Source organism: Lepidochelys kempii, chromosome 11 (genome assembly GCF_965140265.1).
Source record: "Lepidochelys kempii isolate rLepKem1 chromosome 11, rLepKem1.hap2, whole genome shotgun sequence".
Classification (NCBI taxonomy): Eukaryota; Metazoa; Chordata; order Testudines; family Cheloniidae; genus Lepidochelys; species Lepidochelys kempii.
In genome coordinates this window covers 551,935-566,473 of record NC_133266.1, presented here as the reverse complement: position 1 = coordinate 566,473, position 14,539 = coordinate 551,935, and the positions used below count along the sequence as shown (strand labels likewise).

Genomic DNA, 14,539 nt, shown 5'->3' with positions numbered 1-14,539 from the left:
TGGAGCATCAGCTTTCGTGGGTGAATGCCACAGGACGCTTTGCCGCTTTTACAGATCCAGACGAACACGGCTACCCCTCTGGTGTGAGTGAGGCAGGCAGAGTGGGACAGTGAGCAGCAGGGACACCAGGGCCCCCGGGAGCGGCCTGGCTGGGGGGGACACTCACCCTCTTGCCGAATTTTCACAGTGCTGGTGACTTTGATTTTCTCACCGCCTCTGAACCACTCGCCCTTCACGTCCTCGTGCGACACCTGGCAGGTGAAGACGGCGTTCTCGTTCTCGCGCACAAGCACGTCCGCCAGCTCCTGCACAATCTGCACCTGGCGCTCTGCAAGGGGGACAGGGCCAGAGCGTGGGCCCTGGCGGGACAGGAACAAACCCCTGGGGTGTCCACCCCCACACAGCTCTGCAGGGGCCCTGGTGTGACTAAGGGAAGCCCCATGCCCCAGCTCAGAGCCCAGGGGCCACCCCCAGCTCTCAGCCTCCCCCCCACTGTCCCCCACCCCCCGGGAGTCCCCTCGGCTGCCCCGTCGTACCGTAGACCCGCAGCGTGGCGGAGGCCCGGCAGCCGCCTGCATCGCACGTGTACTCCCCTGCGTCGTCCAGGCTGCAGTGGCTGAGCTGCAGAAAGCGCCGCCGACCCACTGAGTTGATGCGGCACTTGGGCCCCGCTCGCAGCTCCGTCCCGTCCTGCCAGGGAACGCGGAGCAGGACGCAGTCACTGGGCTGCCGGGGGGCTGGGGCCATGCAGAGGGCAGGGGCCCCGGCAGGCAGCCTGGGAGGGACGGGGCAGGACGAGGGGCTCGGGGCTGAGCTTGGCCATGCAGTGACACCGCCCGCCAGGAGGCAGGGGAGCCCGTGGCTGGGGCACCCCCCTGCAGCTCGTCCCCACGTGGGTCACCCTCCCTCTGAGCTTTAAGCTGGTCCTGGCCCAGGGCAGAACGCCTGCCTGCAGCCCAGAGGGGCCCCGGGCCGGGTGAGGCCAGGCCCTGGGGTCCAGATGTTTTCACACAGCCGCCCTCACCTTGTACCACTTCACCTCCGCAATGGGGCGGGACAGCTCGCACTCGAAGCTGGCAGCCCCTGTCTCAGGGACACCCACATCTCGGGGGGCCTTCACCATGGCAACTGGTGGCTCTGAGAGGAGAGGAGACACAGGCCCAAGAGTTAACCAGATGCAAGGAGCTCAACTCAGGAGTGGGACCAGAAGGGCACAGGACGCTGCTGCGGAGAAGCTCACAGCACTGGCGTCCCCAGTGGGGCACTGCTGTGGAGAAGCTCACAGCACTGGCGTCCCCAGTGGGGCACTGCTGTGGAGAAGCTCACAGCACTGGTGTCCCCAGTGGGGCACTGCTGTGGAGAAGCTCACAGCGGGGAGGTCGCGGCTGGGCCCTGCTTTGCTGCAAGTGCTGGCCCGTGCCTGTGATCTGCTCTTAGGGCAGGGGCTGCAGACCCCAGTACACAGGCTGCAGCAGCAGGGTCTGACACGTGGCCCGACCCACAGACAAGCCCCACCTCTGACGGTCAGGTGGGCGCTGGAACGCAGGGTGTCGGCGGTGAAGGTGACAGTGCCCGAATCCTCCAGCGTGAGCCCCAGCAGCCTCAGGCTGTGCACACAGCCCGCGGCGCTGACCCGGCAGGTCCGGCTCGGCTTCACCCGGATGCCGTCCCGTGTCCACATCCCGGGCACATCAGCATGGGACAGCTCCAGCTGGAACGTGGCCGTCTCCTTCTCAAAGGTCTCCACGTCCGACAGTGGCTTCCGCACAGACACCTTTCGGGCTGCAGGGGAGAGAGAGCGGCGCCGGGGGCAGCGATGGGTCCGCACCCGGACCGGCGCCGGGGGCAGGGATGGGTCTGCACCCGGACCGACGCCAGGGGGCAGGGATGGGTCCGCACCCGGACCGGCGCCGGGGGCAGGGATGGGTCCGCACCCGGACCGACGCCAGGGGGCAGGGATGGGTCCGCACCCGGACCGGCGCCAGGTGGGCAGCGATGGGTCCGCACCCGGACCGACGCCAGGGGGCAGGGATGGGTCCGCACCCGGACCGGCGCCAGGGGGCAGCGATGGGTCCGCACCCGGACCGACGCCAGGGGGCAGGGATGGGTCCGCACCCGGACCGGTGCCAGGTGGGCAGCGATGGGTCCGCACCCGGACCGACGCCAGGGGGCAGGGATGGGTCCGCACCCGGACCGGCGCCAGGGGGCAGCGATGGGTCCGCACCCGGACCGACGCCAGGGGGCAGGGATGGGTCCGCACCCGGACCGGCGCCAGGTGGGCAGCGATGGGTCCGCACCCGGACCGACGCCAGGGGGCAGCGATGGGTCCGCACCCGGACCGACGCCAGGGGGCAGGGATGGGTCCGCACCCGGACCGGCGCCAGGGGGCAGGGATGGGTCCGCACCCGGACCGACGCCAGGGGGATAGGGATGGGTCTGCTCCTGGACTGGCACCTGTGGGGGCAGGGATGGGTCTGCACCTGGACCAACACCGGGGGGCAGCGATAGGTCTGCACCAAGGGGATGGGCCAGCCATGAGCCCCCACAGCCCATCCCAGGGATGACTCCCAGCCAGCTGCAGCTGCCAGGGAACTTCCCTGAGATACAGCCTCAGACGCTCGGCTCCCATTTGAATCCCCTGCCCACCTCAGGCCACCCCACAGCCTCCCCACACCACCCCCACTGCCCTCTCCAGGCCACCCCACACACACCATTACCTCCCCTCCGCACCACCCACACCCTCCCCTCCCTGCAGCCTCTCCCATCCTTGGCACGGCCTGGCCAGGCCCTACTGCAGTAAAGCTGCCCCAGAGCCAGGGCAGGGTCACCTACGCTCCACTCTCAGCTTGGCCTGCGTCCGGTCATGGAGGCTCTCGCAGCGGTAGGTGCCGCGGTCCGAGGGGCTGAGGCTGCGAATGGTCAGGACCCGTCTGCACCCGGCCTCCTGCAGCTGGTACTTGCAGCCCGGCTGGATGAGCACCCCCTGCTTCAGCCACTGCACCTCGCCGGCCTCGCGGCTCAGCTCCACCTCGAGCAGCGCGTCCTGCAGCTCCTCGGCCACCACATCCTGCAGCTTCCGCACAAACAGCACCTGGGCCTCTGCAAGGCACCGCAGGGCAGGACTTCCAGCGGGCCCGACGGGCAGCCCTGGGAAGCCCCCGCCGCCCAGACCCTGTGAGAGACCCTCTGGGGAACTACCCCCCAGGAGCTACACTCCCGTCCAACAGCCCAGAACGTGTGAAAAACCCACCCTGCCATTCCCGCCACCCCCAGGAGACCTCTTGGCACCCACCCCAAGCCATCCTAGACCCCTCCCATGAGAGACCCCTCCCAACAAAATACCTCCCTCTGGGAGAGACCCCCTGTGACGAAGTGGGAATGTTCTTAATGTTTTCTCTGAATACTCTGCGCGTGCCTCAGTTTCCCCTATGCAGTTCTTAAGTCTCTAGGTGGGGGGATCAGGGGGTGTGATTGTGGCAGAGCCCTAGAGGGCCAGTGTGATGGGGTCTGCACAGAGAATGGCTGACACCCTGTCTCCTGGCCACTGATGGCCTGCAAAGGGGCCAACTGAAGGGGTTGGAGAACAAAGAGATCAGGTGGCCTCAGGGCCTGGGAAAGGGACAAAGCCCAGACGAGGGGCGGGAGAGTTTCAGTTGGAAGCTGGCTGGGGAAATGTGGGGAGGCTCAGAGGTCCTGTCCTCTGTACCTACAGGCTCTGTGCTGTGTGAGCTTCTTGCCCTGGGAAGAGGAGGCTTCCCCAGAGTCCTGACTGGCTTCGTATGGAGCCGTTCCAGAGCATCGCCCGGGGACTCTGTGACACCCCCAAACAGGATGGACCCTCCCTGAGACTCCATCCCCAACGAGACAGACCCCGAGAACCATGGCCTGACACCCCCTCGCATCCCTCTGTCCCTCAATGAGTTTCCCCCCAAGACACACACACTTGGCTAGGATGGGCTGTGGCCAGCCCCAGGCCCCTACCCTTGACACTCAGCCAGGTGGGCCCACCCTAGGCTCCTCCCCTTGCACGCTCAGACAGGCCACCCCACCCCAGGCCCCTCCCTTGCACACTTAGCCAGGCCACCCTGCCCCAGGCCCCTCACCTTGCACACTTAGCCAGGCCACCCATGCCCCAGGCCCCTCCCTTGCACACTTAGCCAGGCCACCCTGCCCCAGGCCCCTCACCTTGCACACTTAGCCAGGCCACCCTGCCCCAGGCCCCTCCCTTGCACACTTAGCCAGGCCACCCGTGCCCCAGGCCCCTCACCTTGCACACTTAGCCAGGCCACCCGTGCCCCAGGCCCCTCCCTTGCACACTTAGCCAGGCCACCCGTGCCCCAGGCCCCTCACCTTGCACACTTAGCCAGGCCACCCGTGCCCCAGGCCCCTCACCTTGCACACTTAGCCAGGCCACCCGTGCCCCAGGCCCCTCCCTTGCACACTTAGCCAGGCCACCCGTGCCCCAGGCCCCTCCCTTGCACACTTAGCCAGGCCACCCGTGCCCCAGGCCCCTCACCTTGCACACTTAGCCAGGCCACCCCTGCCCCAGGCCCCTCCCTTGCACACTTAGCCAGGCCACCCCTGCCCCAGGCCCCTCCCTTGCACACTTAGCCAGGCCACCCGTGCCCCAGGCCCCTCACCTTGCATGCTCAGACAGGTGGCCCCACCCCAGGGTCTTCACATGCACGCTCAACCAGGTGGCTCCGCCCCATGCTCCTCCCTTGCACACTCAGACAAGTGGCCCCTCCTCCAGGCACCTCCTTAGCACACTCAGAGAAGCCACCCTGTCCCAGTCCCCTCCCTTGCACACTTAGCCAGGCAACCCCGGCCCAGGCCCCTCACCTTGCACGCTCAGCCGGGCTGTGCTCACAAGGCCCTCAGCGCGGGCTGTCACGGTGGCTGCGTCCCCCAGCTGGCACTGCCGGATGGTCAGGGCGTGGCACAGCCCGTTCCTGGTCACCACCAGCCGCTCGCAGGGGGTGACAGCCTGGCCGTTCAGCTGCCACGTCAGGGCCACGTCATCCGGGGACACCAGGCACTTGAAGGTGGCATCATCCCCCTCCAGCACTGTCCGGTTGAGCAGCTCCGAGATGATCTCCACCACCCTGGGCACTGGGGTCAGAGCGGGTGAGAGCGGGAAGCTCCCTCTGGGCCTCTGGCCCATCTCCCCCACATCCCGCTCGACCCCTCCCTCCCCCACACCTGCTTGCCCCCCACCCCCGCTCACACCCCATCCCCACACCCTGCTCGCCCCCCTCCCCTGCACCCCGCTCGCCCCCTCCCCCCACACACCACCTCCGCCAGCGCCCCGCTCATCCTCCTCCCCCTGCACACCACACAGCTCTCTCCCCCAGCACCCCTGGTTCCACTCTCCTGACCCCCCACTTTCAGTCCCTGCTCCCTCTGGCCCTGCCCCCTCCCTCCATCCCGTTCCACATCACTCAGCCACTCCCAGCTGCTGGGAGCCAGCGTGGGCTGCAAGAGGGCGCCTGGCTCTGCACCCCCACCCCGGGCACAACCTGCACCCCCCAGTGCCCAGCCAAGGGCAGCACCCAGGCTCAGAGCAGCTGAGTGAAGGGCACCCTGGGCAAGAAATGGGTGATGCTGTTTGGAGGAGCTCATGCCCCCTCCCCCAGCGCATGGCACCCACCTGGGATTGGTACGTCCCTCCCCAGATCCAGAGAGCCACGGCCACAAAATACCCCCTTTCCCTGGGCCGGTGTGACTGGGCTGTCAGTGCGTCCCTCCCCTCCCATGGGGCACAGCCCAGCCATGGGGACCCGCCTGCCTCACGCCAGCTTGGGGACTGCAGTGCACTCTGTTGGGGGTCAGGCCACTGGGCTGGGACGGGTCTTGGGAGGGGGGCTGGGTCACAGAGGCTGTGTCTGCGGGGGAGTTGGAAGGTCCCTGGAGCTGGTCTGGTCTCGGGGGTTCAGGGCCCTAGGGCTGAGGGCTGAGCCCTGGTGGCTGGGCTGGGCCCCAAGGGCTGGGCTGGGTCTCAGGGGATCAGGTCCCTGGAGCTGGTCTGATCTGGGGGTGTCAGGGCCCCAGGGGCAGTGGATCAGGGCCCCACGGCTGAGGGCTGGGTCTCAAGGCTGAGGGCTGGGCTTTGGGGGCTGGGTTGGGTCTCGGGGGTTCAGGTCCCTGGAGCTGGTCTGGTCTTGGGGGGGTCAGGGTCCCTAGGCTGAGGGCTGGGCCCCAGGGGCAGTGGATCAGGTCCCTGGAACTGAGGGCTGGGCTGGGGGGGGGTCAGGGCCTTGGGGCTGAGGTTGGGCCCCAGGGGCAGTGGATCAGGGCTCCGGGGCTGAGGACTGGGTCTCAAGGCTGAGGGCTGGGCCTCGGGGGCTGGGTTGGGTCTCGGGGGTTCAGGTCCCTGGAGCTGGTCTGGTCTTGGGGGGTCAGGGCCCCCAGGCTGAGGGCTGGGCCCCAGGGGCAGTGGATCAGGGCTCCGGGGCTGAGGACTGGGTCTCAAGGCTGAGGGCTGGGCCTCGGGGGCTGGGTTGGGTCTCGGGGGTTCAGGTCCCTGGAGCTGGTCTGGTCTGGGGGGGTCAGAGCCCCGGGGCTGAGGTTGGGCCCCAGGGGGATCAAGTCCCTGGAGCAGGGCCCCATGGCCCCGTGACTCACCCTGCACAGTCAGCGTGGCCAGCGTCCGGTCATCCTTGGACTCGCAGGAGTACTCGCCGGCGTCCTCAGGCCCCACGTTGCTCAGAGCCAGGGAGCGCTCCCGCCCCTCTGCCTTGATCTCCCACCTGCCGCTGGACTCCAGCTCCTGCCCATCCTTCAGCCACACCACCTGCCCCTTGGCCTTGCACAGCTCGCACCACAGCAGCGCCGTCTCGCCCACGTGCGCCTGCACGTCCGACAGGCCTCGCACAAATTTCACCAGCAGCTCTGGGAACACGAGCAGAGGCCAGTCGGTATCTGTGCCCCAGCTGGGGGGCCCCCCCGCTGCCATGGGGTGGCCCTGTCCTGCCCCAGCCCTGCTCTGCCCTGGGGCTGCAGGGCTGCTGCCTGGGACTCCCCCCGGTGCCGCTGCCCTCACCTTTCACGCTCACTTCAAACTGCATCTGGTCATGGCGGGAGAGGCAGGTGTAGAGGCCGGCGTCGTCCTTGCCCACGTTGCTCAGCACCAGGCTCTGCACCCGGCCCTCTCGCCGCAGCTCGCAACGCTGCCCTGCTGCTAGGGGCTGCCGGGGGCCCCTCCAGCTCACTGAGGCCTGCTCCTTGGAGACAATGGCTGAGAGCACGGCACTGCCCCCCTCCAGCACCAGCACCTTCTCCGGCTTCTCCTGCTTGTTCACAAACACCACTGGAGCCTCTGCGGAGACAGAACCATGAGCAGGGAGCCGGGCGCAGGCAGGAGCCGGGCCAGGGAGCCAGGCAGGGGCCAGGCGCTGGCTAGAGCTGGGCAAGGAGCTGGGCACTGTCAGGATCCAGGCATGTAGCAGGGCAGGGAGCCAGGCAGGGAGCTGGGCACAGGCAGGAGCCGGGCAGGGAACCAGGCAGGGAGCTGGGTAGAGAGCCAGGCACAGGCAGGAGCAGGGTGGGGAGTCAGGCACTGGCAGGGAGCCAGGCATGGAGCTGGGCGCTGGCAGGGAGCCAGGCAGGGAGCTGGTTGCTGGCAGGGAGCTGGGCACAGGCAGGGGGCCGGTCAGGGAGCTGGGCAGAGAGCCGGGCACAGGCAGGAGCAGGATGGGGAGCCAGGTGCTGGCAGGGAGCTGGCAGGGAGCCGGGCAGGGAGCTGGGTGCTGGCAGGGAGCTGGGCAGGGAACTGGGCACAGGCAGGATCCGGGCAGGGGGACGGGCAGGGAGCTGGCAGGGAGCTGGGCACAGGCAGGAGCAGGGCGGGGAGCTGGGCAGGGGGCCAGGCAGGGAGCTGAGCAGAGAGCCGGGCACAGGCAGGAGCAGGACGGGGAGCCAGGTGCTGGCAAGGAGCCGGGCAGGGAGCTGGGTGCTGGCAGGGAGCTGGGCAGGGATCCGGGCACAGGCAGGAGCAGGGCAGGGAGCCGGGCAGGGAGCTGGGTGCTGGCATGGAGTTGGGCAGGGAGCTGGGCAAGGAGCCGGGCACAGGCAGGAGCAGGGCAGGGAGCCGGGCAGGGAGCTGGGTGCTGGCAGGGAGCTGGGCAGGGAGCTGGGCAGGGAGCCGGGCACAGGCAGGAGCAGGGCGGGGAGCCAGGTGCTGGCAGGGAGCCGGGCAGGGAGCTGGTGCTGGCAGGGAGCTGGGCAGGGAGCTGGGCACAGGCAGGATCCGGGCAGGGGGACGGGCAGGGAGCTGGCAGGGAGCTGGGCACAGGCAGGAGCAGGGTGGGGAGCTGGGCAGGGGGCCAGGCAGGGAGCTGAGCAGAGAGCCGGGCACAGGCAGGAGCAGGACGGGGAGCCAGGTGCTGGCAAGGAGCCGGGCAGGGAGCTGGGTGCTGGCAGGGAGCTGGGCAGGGATCCGGGCACAGGCAGGAGCAGGGCAGGGAGCTGGGTGCTGGCAGGGAGCTGGGCAGGGAGCTGGGCAGGGAGCCGGGCACAGGCAGGAGCAGGGCGGGGAGCCAGGTGCTGGCAGGGAGCCGGGCAGGGAGCTGGGTGCTGGCAGGGAGCTGGGCAGGGAGCTGGGCACAGGCAGGATCCGGGCAGGGGGATGGGCAGGGAGCTGGCAGGGAGCTGGGCACAGGCAGGAGCAGGGCGGGGAGCTGGGCAGGGGGCCAGGCAGGGAGCTGAGCAGAGAGCCGGGCACAGGCAGGAGCAGGGCGGGGAGCAGGGCAGGGAGCCGGGCAGGGAGCTGGGTGCTGGCAGGGAGCTGGGCAGGGATCCGGGCACAGGCAGAATCCGGGCAGGGGGCCAGGCAGGGAGCTGAGCAGAGAGCCGGGCACAGGCAGGAGCAGGACGGGGAGCCAGGTGCTGGCAGGGAGCCAGGCAGGGAGCTGGGTGCTGGCAGGGAGCTGGCAGGGAGCTGGGCACAGGCAGGATCCGGGCAGGGGGCCGGGCAGGGAGCTGGCAGAGAGCCGGGCACAGGCAGGAGCAGGGCGGGGAGCAGGGCAGGGAGCCGGGCAGGCAAGGACGGTCCCCACAGCCTGGCTCACCTCTCACTCGCAGGGTGAAGTGCACCTCGTCGTCCCCAGTGTCACAGCTGAAGGTGCCGCTGTCGCCCGGCTCCGTCTGCTTGATGGTGAGTCTGCGCGAGGGCCCCTGGCTGCCCAGGAGGAGCCGCGCCCCGGAGCGCAGCGCCCGCTTGTTCTTCAGCCACTGGACTGGAGCCTGCTCCTGGGAGAGCCGGGCAACCAGTGTGACGCTCTCCCCTTCCAGGACCTCCACGGGCGTCTTGGCCTCCTCCTTATTCACGACCCGAATGGGGGGGGCTGGAACCAGAGGGGAAAGGAAATCAGCGGGCAGCCCTGGGACAGGTTTTCCGGGGCGCTGTGGGGAGCAGGCTGGGAGAGGGTGGCTATATTCCCAAAGGGAAAACAGGACACTGTGAGGAGCTGGCCTGAGCCACTCGCCCGAGCCCCCCTCCTTGTGCAGGGCTGGCCCACACTGCTCCCCCGAGCCCCCTGCCCGCACCTGAGCACGGCCTCCCCCGCGCGGGGCTGGCATCGCCGCTCACCCTCCTGCACGCTCCTGCACACCCCACTTTTCTGACAAAAATGGCCATTTGTCCCCCTGATCAAGTCAGCAAAGCAAACAGCACAAATACCCACTTCAGCAGGGGGCGCCGTGGGGAGCGGGGTAGGGGTCACTGGCTGTGGGGGGGCACTCGCAGCTACCCCAGCCCTGCCTCTCCCAGCAGGGGGCGCCGTGGGGAGCAGGGTAGGGGTCACTGGCTGTGGGGGGGCACTCGCAGCTACCCCAGCCTGGCCTCTCCCAGCAGGGGGCGCCGTGGGGAGCGGGGCAGGAACGTTGGCTGGGGGGGCACTCGCAGCTACCCCAGCCCTGCCTCTCCCAGCAGGGGGCGCCGTGGGGAGCAGGGTAGGGGTCACTGGCTGTGGGGGGGCACTCGCAGCTACCCCAGCCTGGCCTCTCCCAGGAGGGGGCGCCGTGGGGAGCGGGGCAGGAACGTTGGCTGGGGGGGCACTCGCAGCTACCCCAGCCCTGCCTCTCCCAGCAGGGGGCGCCGTGGGGAGCGGGGCAGGAACGTTGGCTGGGGGGGCACTCGCAGCTACCCCAGCCTGGCCTCTCCCAGGAGGGGGCGCCGTGGGGAGCGGGGCAGGAACGTTGGCTGGGGGGGCACTCGCAGCTACCCCAGCCCTGCCTCTCCCAGCAGGGGGCGCCGTGGGGAGCAGGGTAGGGGTCACTGGCTGTGGGGGGGCACTCGCAGCTACCCCAGCCCTGCCTCTCCCAGCAGGGGGCGCCGTGGGGAGCAGGGTAGGGGTCACTGGCTGTGGGGGGGCACTCGCAGCTACCCCAGCCTGGCCTCTCCCAGGAGGGGGCGCCGTGGGGAGCGGGGCAGGAACGTTGGCTGGGGGGGCACTCGCAGCTACCTCAGCCCCACCTCTCCCAGCAGAGGGGGGGCCTTGGGGAACGGGGTAGGGGGTCACTGGCTGTGGGGGGGCACTCGCAGCTAACCCAGCCCGGCCTCTCCCAGGAGGGGGCGCCGTGGGGAGCGGGGCAGGAACGCTGGCTGGGGGGGAACTCGCAGCTACCTCAGCCCCACCTCTCCCAGCAGGGGGCGCCGTGGGGAGAGGGCAGGAACGCTGGCTGGGGGGGGCACTCGTAGCTACCCCAGCCCGGCCTCTCCCAGCAGGGGGCGCCGTGGGGAGCGGGGCAGGAACGCTGGCTGGGGGGGAACTCGTAGCTACCCCAGCCCGGCCTCTCCCAGCAGGGGGCGCCGTGGGGAGCGGGGCAGGAACGCTGGCTGGGGGGCACTCGCAGCTACCCCAGCCCGGCCTCTCCCAGCAGGGGGCGCCGTGGGGAGAGGGCAGGAACGCTGGCTGGGGGGGAACTCGCAGCTACCCCAGCCCCGCCTCTCCCAGCAGGGGGCGCCGTGGGGAGCCAGGCAGGAACGCTGGTTGGGGGGGCACTCGCAGCTACCCCAGCCCTGCCTCTCCCAGCAGGGGGCGCCGTGGGGAGCGGGGCAGGAACGCTGGCTGGGGGGCACTCGCAGCTACCCCAGCCCCGCCTCTCCCAGCAGGGGGCGCCGTGGGGAGCGGGGCAGGAACGCTGGCTTGGGGGGCACTCCCGGCTACCCCAGTACAGCTGTGGTGTCTGCACTGGTCCTGCTGGTGACACAGGGCAGGAGGCTGGGAATCCTCCATCCAGGCGTCTACGGCAAACAGGAGCAGGCTGCGGGCTGGGCTGGGCATGGCAAGGCAGCAGGGCGTATCCAGCCGAGCCAGCACCTCTCACTCTGCCCTCTCCCATGTGCCCGCTGGCAGGGATTGGGGCAGCCCCGCAGCCCCTCCTGCACTGCCAGGGCTCAGCCTCCATCAGAGGCCAGGACAGTGTCTTCAGCCCCAGCCCCGCCCCAGGGAGCAGGGACACCTCACGCACAGCCCTTTACCCCGGCTGATAAATGCGCAGCTCAGCCCCTGGCAGCACCAGGAGGGGCACCTGGGAGCCGGCCACGGTGAAATGTAACCAGCCCCCGCAAGGCTCCTGCTGCTCTAAGGGGGCCGCCTTGCTCCTCTGGCTGCTGGGAGCAAGCGGTTGGGACCTGTGCATGGCTCCCGCAAACCCTGAACAGTGAAGGCGGAGCTCTCCCCGTTCCCCCACCCCACGGGCTGATCCCCAGAGTCCCCCTTCCGTTTGTATGGGGAGCCTCCGAATCAACAGCGAGGGGAGGCATGGGGGGGACATTTGCCATGGGGCCGGGGCTCCCAAAGCCCAGGCCCCGTAAGACAAGGCGCACCTAGCCAGTGAGAGCTGACAGGCCCCCAGCCTGGCTGGGACCGACAGCGTCCCGGCTCTGCTCCTCGTCCGCCCAGCCCACCTAGCTGACATGTGCAATGCCCCCTGCCAGCTCACCTGCCACCACCACGGCCGTCACCATTCGGTCACTGACAGCGTCACAAACATAGGAGCCAGAGTCGCTGGGCCGGGCCCCGAGGATGGTCAGCTGCCTGAAAGATCCCCGGTCCTCGATCCGGACTCGTTCGCTGGCCACCAGCTCCTGGCCGTCCCTGAGCCAGCGGACGGCAGCGCTGGGCCGAGACACCTCGCAGGCCACCACCAAGTCATCACCGGCCACCAGGCGCTGCTGCTTGCGGACCCGCTTGCTCCTCACAATGCACACAGGGGGCTCTGGGGAGTCAGAGAGAGGCAGCATCACTGCATGGGGCAGAGGCCAGGCTCGGGGCAGGGTGTGCCTCACGTCCCACAGAGTATGGCGCGCAGCAGCCAGAGCGACCCACTGCGTGCATGCTGGGCAGGCTGGCACACAGACAGCATGCCAGACAGCCTGACAGACAGCACTGCCTGGACCACCAGACGTACCAGCTGTGCTGTGGAGGGGCCAACTGACACAAACAGGCAGACTGTACAACAGGCAACTGACAGACGGAAGTAACAGCCACAGACTCCAGACAGGCCAGGGAGAGACTCTGGTCAAGTTCCAGCTGGTGGGGAGGCACACCTTTGACAAAGGGGGACTATTCTTAATGTTTCCTCTGAATACTGTAGGGGTGCCTCAGTTTCCCCTAAGCATTTCTTAAGTCTCTAGGTGGTGGGATAAGGGTGTAATTGTTGCAAAGCAAAGGGCCAGTGTACCTAAATGGCCGACACTCTGTCTCCTGGCAACTGATGGCCTGGGCCCGTTCCCCCCTGCAAGTTGATAGCTAAAGGGATGGAGAACAAAGGAATCGGGTGATGTCCTGGCCCGGGAAAGGGACAAAGCCCAGAGGAGGAGGGAGTGGAGAGAGGGGGAGTCAGTTGGGGGCTGGCTGGGGATGAGGAGTGAAGGGCAGACGTGGTTGTCTGGCTCACTGCCCCCAAAAATGGACCCAGCTGAGGGGTCCTGTTCTCTGTACCTGCAAACTCTGTGTTAGACCATGTTCCTGTCGTCTAATAAACCTTCTGTTTTACTGGCTGGCTGAGAGTCAGGTGTGACTGCGGAGTTGGGGGCAGGACCCTCTGGCTGCCCCAGGAGCCTCACCTGAGCAGACTCGCTGTGGGAAGCACACGGAGGGGCAGAGGAGGCTGAAGGCTCCGAGGTCAGACCCAGGAAGGTGGAGCCGGGTGAGCTGTGTGTCCTGCAGACAGGCTGCTCCCCGAGAGGAGACTTCCCCAGAGCCCTGCCTGGCTTTGTAGGGAGCAATTCCCGAGCATCGCCTGGGGACTCCGTGACAACACCCCCTGCCTCAGCTGAGCTCCCCCACTCCGCTCCAGAAGGTACCCGGGACAATCCCAGCCGTGGCTGAGACAGCAGGCTGGGGTCAGAGCCCCACTCCGGGGCACGGGGAGAGGGGCTTCTCCAGGGGCTGCAGGGGGATGTCTCAGCTGGGAGAGACCTTCCCCTGAATATTTCACTGGGGCACAGCTGGAAGAGAGGTTTCCTATAACTGTCCCACACAGGGCTGCCTATATCCTCCCAAATACCCCCCAAGGCTGCCTATATAACCCCCCATCCCCCACACACCAGGGCTGCCTATGACCCCCATCCCGCCCCACACCAGGGCTGCCTATCAACACCCCACACACAGCCACACCAGCCTATAACCCCCCATCCCCTCCACACCAGGGCTGCCTATAACCCCCCATCCCCCACGTTTGTGACCTCCCAGCGTCCCCCTGCCCAGAGGTCCTGGGCTGACAGCACTTGCCCCATAGCCCTCTAGTGGCTTGGCCTGGAATAACCAGCCTGGAGTGAGATTCTCTCCCACCTCCAGCCCTTAGGGCAGGGGTGGGGCAAACGCTTTGGCCCGAGGGCCACATCTGGGCATAGAAATTGTGTGGCAGGCCATGAATGCTCACAAAATTGGGGGTGGGGGCTCTGGTTGGGGATGAGGAGTTTGGGGTGTAGGAGGATGATCCAGGCTGGGACCGAGGGGTTTGGAGGGCGGGGGGGGGAATCCGGGCTGGGGCAGGGGGTTGCGGTGCGGGAAGGGGTGCAGGCACTGGCTGGGGGTGCGGGCTCTGGGGTGAGGCTGGGGATGAGGGGTTTGGGGTGCAGGAGGGTGCTCTGGGCTGGGATCGAGGGGTTCAGAGGGCAGGAGGGGGGTCAGGGCTGGGGCAGGGGGTTGGGGCACAGAGGGAAGCTCAGGGGTACAAGCTTCCCTCGAGCAGCTCCAGAAAGCAGCCGCATGTCCCTTCTCCGGCTCCTACGTGGTTCCCGGCCAGTGGGAGCTTCAGGAGCAGTGCTTGGGGTGGGGGCAGCATGCAGAGCAGAGTCCCCTGGCTGCCCCTATGCGTAGGAGCCTGAGGAGGGCCATGTCGCTGCTTCCAGGAGCCATGTGGAGCAGCCCCCGACCCTGCTCCCTGGCTGGAAAGCCAGAGCGGGGCAAGCCCCAGACCCTGCTCCCGAGTGGGAGCTCAAGGGCCAGATTAAAACGGCTGACAGATTAAAACTGATTAAAATGGCCGTAGTTCACCCACCTCTGCTCTAGGGCTAGGATGGGTCGCG

The 14,539-nt window shown here is 68.2% G+C and overlaps 2 protein-coding genes across 2 annotated transcripts in view; both read right to left on the bottom strand.

Moving 5' to 3' along the window:
• Positions 1-14,539, bottom strand: part of OBSL1 (obscurin like cytoskeletal adaptor 1) — a 74,053-nt gene that overhangs the window by 3,673 nt on the left and 55,841 nt on the right. The window contains exons 17-22 of the mRNA XM_073306795.1: positions 4,843-5,112; positions 2,833-3,099; positions 1,516-1,782; positions 1,025-1,137; positions 537-690; positions 167-328 (exon numbers count right to left, since the gene is read on the bottom strand). Coding sequence (XP_073162896.1) covers positions 167-328; positions 537-690; positions 1,025-1,137; positions 1,516-1,782; positions 2,833-3,099; positions 4,843-5,112 — 1,233 coding nt within the window. The remainder of the gene's footprint in view (positions 1-166; positions 329-536; positions 691-1,024; positions 1,138-1,515; positions 1,783-2,832; positions 3,100-4,842; positions 5,113-14,539) is intronic.
• Positions 6,469-12,324, bottom strand: LOC140895333 (obscurin-like protein 1). The gene is made up of 5 exons (XM_073304774.1): positions 11,947-12,324; positions 8,874-9,344; positions 7,043-7,318; positions 6,625-6,891; positions 6,469-6,539 (listed from the first exon to the last, which is right to left on the bottom strand). Exons 1-5 carry the CDS (start codon positions 12,245-12,247, stop codon positions 6,469-6,471), a joined length of 1,386 nt encoding a protein of 461 aa, XP_073160875.1. The 5' UTR covers positions 12,248-12,324.

Bases quoted from the DNA above. Each gene is read 5' to 3' on its own strand.
- LOC140895333 (XM_073304774.1), bottom strand. From the start codon at position 12,247: ATGCTGCCTCTCTCTGACTCCCCAGAGCCCCCTGTGTGCATTGTGAGG. The intron at 9,345-11,946 runs GTGAGCTGGCAG...CTCTGGTTCCAG, and splicing joins GACGGCCGTGGTGGTGGCAG to CCCCCCCCATTCGGGTCGTG. The intron at 6,540-6,624 runs GTGAGTCACGGG...TGACCCCCCCAG, and splicing joins GGCCACGCTGACTGTGCAGG to ACCAGACCAGCTCCAGGGAC.